The sequence below is a fragment of the Falco peregrinus genome, chromosome 16 (genome assembly GCF_023634155.1).
Source record: "Falco peregrinus isolate bFalPer1 chromosome 16, bFalPer1.pri, whole genome shotgun sequence".
NCBI lineage: Eukaryota > Metazoa > Chordata > Aves > Falconiformes > Falconidae > Falco > Falco peregrinus.
The window spans coordinates 2174471-2185259 of record NC_073736.1 but is presented as its reverse complement, the minus strand read 5'-3'; the positions used below and the strand labels follow the sequence as shown (position 1 = coordinate 2185259).

The 10789-nt window shown below is 67.6% G+C and overlaps 1 protein-coding gene across 2 annotated transcripts; it reads left to right on the top strand.

The window, feature by feature from the left end:
* Positions 1–1222: 1222 nt before the first annotated feature.
* Positions 1223–10739, top strand: SORT1 (sortilin 1). Of its 2 annotated transcripts, none has more exons than XM_055819702.1 (20): positions 1223–1419; positions 3350–3409; positions 3667–3740; positions 3866–3968; positions 4108–4272; positions 4512–4585; positions 4791–4840; positions 5048–5178; positions 5290–5434; positions 5791–5946; positions 6115–6221; positions 6534–6636; positions 6724–6892; positions 7026–7216; positions 7821–8010; positions 8136–8252; positions 8442–8550; positions 8773–8879; positions 9119–9242; positions 9362–10739. In XM_055819702.1, the coding sequence occupies exons 3-20, from the start codon at positions 3709–3711 to the stop codon at positions 9374–9376; spliced, it is 2088 nt and encodes a 695-aa protein (XP_055675677.1). In that variant the 5' UTR covers positions 1223–1419; positions 3350–3409; positions 3667–3708; the 3' UTR covers positions 9377–10739. The 2 variants fall into 2 exon arrangements, with proteins under 2 accessions (XP_055675677.1, XP_055675676.1); XM_055819701.1 differs by having other exon boundaries at positions 1348–1419; positions 5051–5178.
* The last annotated feature ends 50 nt before the right edge of the window (positions 10740–10789 follow it).

The following is a 10789-nucleotide window of genomic DNA, read 5'->3' as shown; positions in this document are numbered from 1 at the left end:
CCTGAAAATCGAGGCTTTGTGCTCCTCCTGATCCCTGCTGGCAAGGGGGAAGCCCGAGCCCTTTCCAGGCTGACCTGGGGGGGGGGCACAGCCCTTCCTTCTATCTTCCCCCCCTCCCATATCCTCTGGCTATGGGCTACCTGCCCGTTGGGCGAGTGGTGGCCCCCAGCAGCTTGTTGCTGAGGGAGGGGTCCCGGTGCCCTTCACGCACTGACACCCCCCCACACACCCCCCCCCCCCCCGCCAAACCGCCTTTTCTCAGGGGAAGAGGAAGGAAAACAACCGGCCCGGGCGGCAGGATGACACAGCAGCGCAAGGACAATTCACTTTTCGGGACCGGGGGGGTTGAGCAGGAGCTCACCGAGGCTCTGGGGGGTTTGACACCCCCCTCTGCGAAGCTGGAGGTGCCGCGGCAGAGCCCCCCCGGGCCCCCCCTCCGCCTGCCCGGGGGCACCGGGGCACAGCCCCTCACCCCCCTCCGGGAGCTGCCCGGCCCCTGTCGCGCCGTGTATTGCACCAGCGCTCCGGGGGGGCAGGGCCCCGCTCCAGCCCGCTTGTGCAACGTGGCCGACGTGCGAGGCTGTCACCGTCACCGGGCACGGGAGGACCCGGCCCCGCCGGTGCCAGCCCGGGGCGAACGGGGGCGGCCAGCCGGAGTGGGGGGGCACGCCGCTGAGCCCCCTGCCCTGCCGTGCGCCCCCGCAGCCGTGCGCTGACCCCCAGCCTGCCTCCCCCCCCCTCCCCAGGCACTGCGCTTCTCCCGGGACCCCCCAGCCCGGGGAGGGCCCGCGCGGGCGTGGCGGCGGGCCGGGGGCCGGCCTGGCGCGCCCCGGCTACCTGTCGCTTCGGCCAATCAGAAAATCGCTCCGTCTGTCCCCCTATGGCGGCGCAGCCAATCAGAGGCTTGTCGCTAGGTAGATTAGAACCCGGGGTCAAACGCGAGAGGGGTGTGCTCGCACCCATCGTGCAAGAGCTGGCGGCCAGTCGCGGAGGAGGTGGGCGCTGATTGGCAGCGCGATGAGCTAACCGGAGGGCGCGGGGTGGGGCGGGCCGCCAAGGAGGTGCGCCTCGGAGTAGAGCGGCGTCTCCCGCAGCCAATCAGCGCGGGGGGGCGCGGCGCGGGGGCGGGCGGCGGGGCGGTGGCGGCCAATGGCGGGCGGGGGGCGGGGGGCGGCGGGCCCGGGCGCGGGGCGGCGGCGGCTGCTGCCGGAGTCGCCATGGGGCGGCGCGGGGCGGCGCGGCTGGCGGTGGCGCTGGCGCTGGCGCTGGGGGCGGCGGGGGCGGCGCTGGGGCTGCGGGCCCGCGACCCCCCCCCGCGGCGGCGGCGCGGGGGGCCTGGCGGCGGCGGCGGCAGCAGGCGGCGAGGCCTGCGGCGGCCTGCGCGGGATCCCGGCCGCCCTCGGTAACAACACGCACCAGGTGAGCCGGCGGGCGGGGCCGCGGGCCGGCAGCGCCCGGGCGGGGACGGGGACACCCCTAGGAGGGACCGGGGACCCCGGGGACCCCGCGTGTCAGCACCCCCGGCCGGGGGCGGGCGACACCTCCTGCCCGGGCCCTGGCGGTGCCTGGCGCCGGCCGCCGGTTGGGGAGGCGGGACCGGCGGGCGTCACTCCCCGTACAGCTCCGGACGTTCCCCTCCCCACGTCCGCTGGGACAGGCAGACCGGCAGCTCCCCCCATATCCCCTGGGAGGGACAGACACCCTCCTGCATCCCGTCCCATGGCATAGACAGACAGACAGACACCCCCCCGTATCCCCCTGGGACAGACAACCCCCTGCAATCTATGGGGTGGACAGGCAGGTAGACAGACCCCTCCTTGTATCCCCTGGGACTGACTGACACCCTCCTGCATCCCGTGGGATGAACAGACGGACAGACACCCCCCCGTATCCCCTGGGACGGACGGACAGACACCCCCCCGTATCCCCTGGGACGGACGGACAGACACCCCCCCGTATCCCCTGGGACGGACGGACAGACACCCCCCGTATCCCCTGGGACGGACGGACAGACACCCCCCTGTATCCCCTGGGATGGACAGACACCCCCCGTATCCCCTGGGACGGACGGACAGACACCCCCCGTATCCCCTGGGACGGACGGACAGACACCCCCCCTGTATCCCCTGGGACGGACGGACAGACACCCCCCGTATCCCCTGGGACGGACGGACAGACACCCCCCTGTATCCCCTGGGATGGACAGACACCCCCCCGTATCCCCTGGGACGGACGGACAGACACCCCCCTGTATCCCCTGGGACGGACGGACAGACACCCCCCTGTATCCCCTGGGACGGACGGACAGACACCCCCCGTATCCCCTGGGACGGACGGACAGATGGCCCCTGCTCTCCCTGTGCCAGCTGGGGCAGGACAGGGCAGGACTAACAGCCATTCCCAAGCCCCCCCCCCGCCCCCCCCAGCAGGGAGCAGCCCCCTCCCAGCCCCCATGGGCAGGCAGACAGCCGCCGGGGGATCCTGACCTCATCCCTCGCCAGGATGGCTGGGAGTTGAACATTAACTGCAAGGGCGGGATCTGCACCGGGATCTGCTCTGGGATCTGTGCCGGGATCCACTGGCTCTCAGCCACCGGCTACGCCTGCTCTGCTGGCCCGGCTGGTTGCCACTTGGTGGCTTTGCCATCCCAGTTTGACCAGTCCTTTGACTGGTCTTGTGCCGATTCACGTTTCTTTCCCTTTTTCCCTTTTTTTTTCACCCGTAAGGAGATGCCTCCTGCAGAGCGGGGTGTGGGGACGGGGTGGCACTGTGGGGACCCCTTCCTGCCACCTCACCCCCACCCGTGGGTGATGGGGATGGCTGTGGCTGTGGCCTTGGTCCCGCTTCGGGCTTCCCTTCTCCCTGCCTTAGGATGGGCAGAGCCGGGAGCTGCCAGCACCTCTGTCCCCAGGCACCCTACGTGTGTCCCCAGGCACCCCATGTGCCACTAACTACCCCCACCCCACTGCCATCCAGTCACTCCAGTCCAAACCAGTGTCCCCTAGTGCCACCAAGGGGGTCTTTGGCTGGCAGGCAGCTGCCCAGCACCCTGCCTGCTCCGGGAGGTGGATGCAGGTGGACGTGGGCTGTGGGAGCCTTTTCCAGGTGTGGGGGGGTCCCAGCGTGGTGACAGGGGGCTCAGTGGCGCAGAGGGGACCCTCCCTCCCGTGTGCCATGGGGACAGGTTAGTGTCACCTTCCTGGGTGGGTGACAGGGGAAGGCTCCGGGACTCATGTGTCCCCTGCAAAGGGGTGGCCATGGGGCACGCTGCAGCTCTGCCCTGCTGGGGGGAGGGCAGTGCTTGTCCCCCCCGGCTGTAGGAGTGCTTTTGCCATCTCTTCCCTCACAGTGTGTCTTCGATGACCTCAGCGGCTCCGTGTCACTGTCCTGGGTGGGCGACAGCACAGGGGTAAGTGCCGGGGGGGGGGCTTCCCCCCCCCCAAAGCAGCTGATGCCTCTGGAGGGGACACGAGTGGCCCCCTCCTGTGCCCGAGGGGCTGTGGGGCTGGTGGGACCTGAGGCAGGGGCTCATCTGGGGCTGGGACACAGAGGGGGGTGCCTGGGGAGGGGTCAGCCCTTCCCCCTGGGGGGACAGGGGGGAGCCCACGGCCAGGGGGACCTTGGAGCTCCGGGTGTGACCCTGCCTGTCTGCCTCTCCCTGCCCAGGTCATCCTTGTCCTGACAACGTTCCAGGTGCCGCTGGTGATCATGAGCTTTGGGCAGTCCAAGCTGTACCGCAGGTGAGCCCCCTCCCCCCGCCACCCTGGGGACCCGGCGGGTGGCACACTGGGGACCGTGGGGTGCGCCGGGAGCAGCCCCCGAGGCGCTGTGCTGGCTCACCACCGTGATGATCCCTCCCTTCCAGCGAGGACTACGGGAAAACCTTCAAGGACATCACCGGCCTCATCAACAACACCTTCATCCGGACCGAGTTCGGCATGGCTATCGGCCCGGAGAACTCGGGAAAGGTAGGAGGGGCGGCATGCTGGCTTGGCAGCGAGCCAGAGCTGTGCCTGGCAGCCCCCCACCCCGGGCTGGATGGGTCACCGTCATGGTGGTCTTTGGGAGTTGCCGCCATGGCTGAGCCCCCCCCTTCCCTGCACCCAGGTCATCCTGACGGGTGATGTCTCCGGCGGCAGCCGCGGCGGCAGGATCTTCCGCTCGTCAGATTTTGCCAAGAATTTTGTCCAGACGGATTTGCCCTTCCACCCGCTGGTGCAGATCACCTACCACCCCCAAAACTCGGACTGCCTGCTGGCCCTCAGCACCGAGGTGAGGGCTGGGGAGCCAGGATGAGACCCTGGCTGGGGATGGCGAAGGCTACTGGTGGTGCTTCTCCAAGGATCAGCCGGGTTGTGGCTGCGTGGCCTGGGCTCCATCCCCACGCCAGGGGGATGTGTGTGGCCCCAGGGGGGGGGAACACGGCTGGGGATAGGGGTTTGCGGCCCCAGAGCTGGGGGGAGGCTGTTGCGAGGGGTGGTCAGCCATAACCAACCTCTTGGCTCTTGCAGAATGGCCTCTGGGTCTCCAAGGATTTTGGGGAGAAGTGGGAAGAGATCCACAAAGCCGTCTGCCTGGCCAAGTGGTGAGTGGCTGCCCGCGGTGCCGGGGCATGAAGTGATTTGGGGGGGGGGCTGGTCACAGCCTGAGTGGGCAGGGGGACCCCCACCTGCCCACCCGCACCCTGCAGAGCGGTGCCACAGCAAGGGATTGATCTGTGGGCAGTGGCATCCTGAGCCACCATGTCCCACCTGCCTTCGGGTGTGTGTCCCCCCACTTCTCTTCCCCAGGGGTGCGAACGACACCATCTTCTTCACCACCTACCTGAACAACTCCTGCAGTAAGTACCTCTTGATCCTGAGTCACATCTCTGGTGTCCCCATCACTCAGGGGGGTGGGGCTTGGGGGGGGTGATGCCCCAGAGAAAAGCTGGGATTAGCTGGGAATGCCCAGAGCTGGGACACTGGAGGGGGACACAACTCCGGTGACAGCTGACGAAGCTGGAGGCAGCTCTGGGCTCGTTAATCCACTGTCCCTTCTTCTTAAGAAGCTGATCTGGGGTTACTGGAGCTAAAGAAAACCTCCGACTTCGGCAAAACCTTCAAGGTCATCGGCACCAAGATTTACTCCTTCGGGCTGGGAGGACGCTTTCTGTTCGCCTCCGTTATGACAGAGAAGGTCCTTGTCCCCCCTCCTGGTACTACCAGAGAGCGGGCAGCAGCGGTTGGTCCCTGCCTGCAGCTCTCCCCAGCAAGGAGGGTGAAGGATAACGATGCTTTGGTTCCCCAGGGTACCACAAGGCGCATTCACGTCTCCCTTGACCAAGGCGAGACCTGGAACATGGCCCAGCTCCCCTCCGTCGGGCACGAGCAGTTTTACTCCATCCTGGCCGCTAACGATGACCTGGTGTTCATGCATGTGGACGAGCCAGGCGGTGAGTGGCACTGGGGACAGGGACACATCCTGGGGCTGGGGACCACTGGAAACCTCTGCAGCAAGCCAGCCAGCTCCTCACCTGAGCACAGGGCTCTCTCTCCATGCTGCAGCAGCTCTGCTGTGCCTTGGAGGAAGGGCTTCCTCATTAAGGCATCGCTAATTAGCTGGCTGCTTGCTCCGGTTTGCAGCATGCAGGGACCGTGACCACACTGGGTCCGTTTTGTGGCGCTCGGGGGGTTTCTCCTCTCCCCCAGACACCCCAGGGCTTGCTGGTACCAGTGCCAGTTTAGGGGGGCCCCATGGGAGCAGCCCCCCCAGCCCCACCTCACTCCTGTCCCTGTGTCCTTCCCGCAGACACGGGGTTTGGTACCATCTACACCTCCGACGACCGCGGCATTGTCTACTCCAAGTCCTTGGAGCGGCATCTCTACACCACCACCGGCGGCGAGACCGACTTCACCAACGTCACCTCGCTGCGGGGCATCTACATCACCAGTGTCCTCTCCGAAGGTGGGCGGGCCGCGGCTCCCTCCCTCTCCCCAAACTGGGGTTGTGCCCCCCCCAGGGATGGGATCTGGCCCCTGGGGTTGCTGGAGGGGAGCGTGACCCCGGTGCAGGGAGGGGGGGATGGGCTGGGCATCCTCCTGACCCCTCGCATCTTCCTCCTCCTCCCACCAGACAACTCCATCCAGTCCGTGATCACTTTTGACCGCGGTGGGGAGTGGGTGCCGCTGCGGAAGCCCAAAAACACCACCTGCGACTCCACGGCCAGGAGCAAGGAGGAGGTGGGTCTGTCCCCTCCGGGGGTCTCGCCGCGGGTCCCCGGGGTGCCCTCTGCCTTGGCTCTGCCGAGGGGGTGCTCGGGGGGGCAAGCTGCACCTGAGATGCTGAGGGTGCGGGGCCGGCTTTGCATGGGCTGAGGGTTGCGCCGTGGGGCTGGGGGTCACACCACGGGGTGCGTGGCAAGCCCTGAGCAGGCTGGGGGGGGGGGTCCCAGGGGTGCTCCCCAGCACCCACTGGGAGTTAATGGGTGACTCTGCCCGCCCTGTCCCCGGTACCTGCGGGCTCCTGGACTGGCTCTGCTCTTGCGCTTGCAGTGCAGCCTCCACATCCACGCCTCGTACAGCATCTCCCAGAAGCTGAACGTCCCCATGGCGCCGCTCTCCGAGCCCAACGCCGTCGGCATCGTCATCGCCCACGGTACCGAGCCTCACCGGGGTGGGCGGCGGGGACAGGGAGCCCGTATCCGCGTGTGTCACCCCCACAGCTCATGTCCCCCCCTCCCAGGGAGCGTCGGGGGGGCCATCTCGGTGATGAGCCCCGACGTTTACATCTCGGATGACGGGGGCTACACCTGGGCGCGGATGCTGGAGGGGCCGCACCATTACGCCATCCTGGACTCGGGCGGGCTCATCGTCGCCATCGAGCACACCAGCCAGCCCGTCAACGTCATCGAGTACGCACGGGCTCTGCTGTGGAGGGGCGGCTCGCTGGGGTTGGGGGGGGTCCCAAGCAAAGGTGGGGTGGGAGGGAGCTGCGGGAGGTGCCTCCTGGACCAGCCGGGTGCTGACAGACCCCTCCCGTGCCAGGTTCTCGACAGACGAGGGGCAGTGCTGGTACCAGTACGCTTTCTCCAAGGAGCCCATCTTCTTCACTGGGCTGGCGTCGGAGCCGGGGGCGCGCTCCATGAACGTCAGTATCTGGGGCTTCCGCGGGAGCTTCCTCTCCCGCAAGTGGGTCTCCTACACCATCGACTTCAGCGAGCTGCTCAGCAGGACCTGTGAGAGCGGCTGGGGACAGGCGGGCTGGGGGACAGCTGGGCCGGGGACAGCCAGGGCCGGGGACAAGTGGGGCTGGGGGACAGCCAGGAATGGGGACAAGCGGGGATGGGGGACAAGCGGGGATGGGGACAAGCGGGGCTGGGGGACAGCCGGGGATGGGGACAAGTGGGGCTGGGGACAAGTGGGGCTGGGGACAAGCAGTGCTGCTGACAGCAAGCACTGGTGACAAGTGGGACCAGGGACAAGCAGGGTTGGGACAAGTGGAACCAGGGACAGCCAGTGTCGGGGACAGCCAGGGCTGGGTGGGGACAAGTGGTGCTGGGGACAGTGAGGGCTGAGGACAGCCAGTGTCGGGGACAGCCAGGGCTGCGCTGGGGGACGCTCCTGCCCCAGCCCCCGGTGCAGGTAGTGTTCAGGGTGTCTCTGCCAGGGCAGCGTGGCCCTCGGTCCCCTCCGTGGGGACGGGGTGAGGGTCGGGTTGGCACACCCAGCCTGTGGCTCATGCCAGGCGGCTCCCCCCGGCACAGCGCCCTGCCCAGCGCCACGGTGGTGCCATCCCCCGGGGACGTGTCCCTGGCCACCGCTCAGCCCTCTCCTTCGCAGGCGAGGACAAGGACTACACCATCTGGCTGGCGCACTCCAGCGACCCCAGCAACCCCAGTGACGGCTGCATACTGGGCTACAAGGAGCAATACCGACGTCTCCGCAAGTCCTCGGTGTGCCAGAACGGCCGGGACTACATGGTGACCAAGCAGCCGTCCGTCTGTCCCTGCACGCTGGAGGATTTCCTCTGGTAGCCTCCATCGCCTTCTCTCCCACCTGCTGTCCCCGCTGGGGACTGGTTGTCACTCTCCTCCAGCCTGGCTCCTGCCGGGTCCCCCAGCAGGGTCCCATCGTCCTTCCCTCTTCTTCCCGCAGCGATTTTGGCTACTACCGCCCGGAGAACCAGTCTGTGTGTGTGGAGCAGCCGGAGCTGAAGGGACACGACCTGGAATTCTGCCTCTACGGCCGGCGGGAGCTGCTCAAGACCAGCGGGTAAAGCTCGGCCGGCGGCGGTGCCGGAGCCGGGGTTGGGGAGCAGCAGGGTGGAACCCCCGAATTCCTCAGGGAACCCTTCAGTGCTGCACCCGGTGGGGCCAGATCCTGCCCTGTCGCCTTGGATCGGGGCTGGCGGTCCCTGGGAAGCGGCTGTGGGGTCACCAGGTGTCACCTCCCTGTCTCCAGGTATCGGAAAATTCCAGGGGACAAGTGTTCGGGAGGGGAGAGCCCGAGCCGGGAGGAGACGGACATGAAGAAGAAATGCACCAGCAACTTCCTCAACCCCAGCCAGCTGGTAGGTGACGGTGACAGCGGCCGGGGCGGTGACAGCTCCGGGCATCGGGCCAGCTCCTGGCCGTACCCTTGGAGCCAGCAGATCCATGCTGGGCTGGGCCGGGCTGGCTGGATGCTGTGGGGACATCAGGACATTTGTCCCCCGGGATAAATGGGGGTGCTGGTTGTGTCTGGGGGGCTGGTGGTGCCCCCCAGCTCCGGCCACCTCCTCCTCTCCCCACAGGCAGCATCCACCAGCTCCACCCCCATCATCCTGGCCGTCGTGGCCGTGCTGCTTGTCACCGCTGTGGCCGGAGTCCTCCTCGTCAAGAAATACGTCTGCGGGGGCAGGTGAGGAGCAGATGGTGGCTGGATGCTGCGCCCCCCCCCCCCCCCCCCCCCCCAAGCATACGGCAGGGGTGACCCTGCCCATCCCCCATCCCGGCAGACCACCCCCCAGGCAGACCCTGCACCCAGCCGCTCCATCCTGCTCCTCGCAGGATGAGTGTATCCTGGGGGGGGGGACATTGCCAGGGGTAGGGGCAGTGTGGTCATGCCCCCCCCCGCCCCCCCCCCCTTTGCTCCTGCAGGTTCCTGGTGCATCGCTACTCTGTCCTGCGGCAGCACGCGGAGGCCAATGGCGTCGAGGGCATCGACACGCTGGACCCTGGCACCCTGGCCAGCAAGAGCGGCTACCACGATGACTCCGACGAGGTGAGCGCGGGGGTCCCGGTGTCCCCCCACAGGCACCCCAGCCTCCCGGGGGTGTGTTGGGGAGGCAGGACAGGGACCATGCTGGGGACGGGGGGGGTGACGGTCCCATCTCTCCCCAGGACCTCCTGGAGTAGCGGCACCGATGCCAGGGACACCGCCACGCTGCTCGCAGGGACCCCCCACAAGCAGGACCCCCCGCGCAGGCAGGGTCCCCTCGCACGGGGGTGGCTTTGCTGCTGGGGGGGGGACACGCAGGGGTTTAACTTAACTCCACTTTAATATTTCCTTCCAGCGCGGGACAGGGGCTTTTACGATCTTTTTATTTTTCCCTTTTCTGGGTTGTTTTATTTTAAGGATGACTGAGTAGGAACTGCTGTCCCCCGTGGGGAGTAGCCCCCCCGCCCCCCCCTTCTAACCGCAGCATCAGCCCCAGGGTGCTGGGGACAAGCCCTGAGGTGTCACCGCTGCTGGGGGGGAGGGGGGCAGCAGCCAGGCTTGCCTGCAGCCCCCAGCCCCGCTGCCTCTTTCTTCTCCAAAGCAATACAAGCTGGGCTGCCCGCGCCGCGGCCGGGCCCCTCCCTACGCCCCCCAGCTTGGGGTGGGGGTCCCCATGGCCAGGGGGTGTAACGGCCCAGCTCTGGCCCCCCCGGGCTGGCCTTGGCCGAGGGAAATGCAGCAATAATGAATGGAAGCTTGAAGCTCTTTACCGAGGGGCGGGGGGGGGGCTCAGCCCTGGCAGCCCCCCAGCAGGCAGGGGTGCAGGCAGGACGGGAGGGGCTGGCCTGGCCTGGCCCCCCCCCAAGTGCTGGGTCAGTCCTCGCCCCCCCGGCCCCCCCGCTTTGCACCCTGCCAGGATTTGGTCCCAGCACTGTTACAGTCTCCTTACACTGGAAATCTCCTTTTCTTTAGGGGAGGGGGGGGGCTGCACCCCCTGACAGCCCCCCCCACCCCCAGCCAGGGTGCCCGGCTCCTTGTGACCCCCCCCCCCCCCAGCTGGGCTGCAGGGGCTTCGTCTGACCCCCCCCCAAGCTGGGGCACGGGGTGCAGTGGGATGGGGGTGCAGGAGGAGGGGGGGTACAGACCCTCTTCGTACCCTTCAGCCCCTCGTGCCCCACCACGGTTATCGCAATCTGGCCGTGCTGTCATGACATATGGCTTCCGCTCTCGCCCCAGTGACTGTGCAAAGCCTGCTGCCCCCCCCCCACCCCCCCCCCCGCCACAGCACGGTGCCGGGGGGATGGGGGGGGCCGTGGCCCCAGCGCCCCTTGCATGTGCTTCAGCGTCCCCATGGGACTCGCGGGGGGGCAGGGACGGAGCGTAACCCCCTAACTAAAAGCCATAGCCCTGTGCCCCCCCCCCGCCTGGCTTGGGGGGGGGGACACACACCAAGGCCAGTGCAGAGTCCTGTAAATAAACCTGGATGTGTTAATAACTTTGTACTGGTATTTTTCTGTATATTTGCAATATTTGGGTTATTAGAAATAAAGCCAAAACGGACCCTGTGTGCCCTGATCTGTGTCGGGGGGGTGGGACGGACAGTGGGGGGG

Coding starts and splice junctions, on each gene's coding strand:
- SORT1 (XM_055819702.1), top strand. CDS start 3,709: ATGAGCTTTGGGCAGTCCAAGCTGTACCGCAG. Junction 4,841..5,047: donor CTACCTGAACAACTCCTGCA/GTAAGTACCTCT, acceptor CTTCTTCTTAAG/AAGCTGATCTGGGGTTACTG. Junction 5,179..5,289: donor CCTCCGTTATGACAGAGAAG/GTCCTTGTCCCC, acceptor TTGGTTCCCCAG/GGTACCACAAGGCGCATTCA.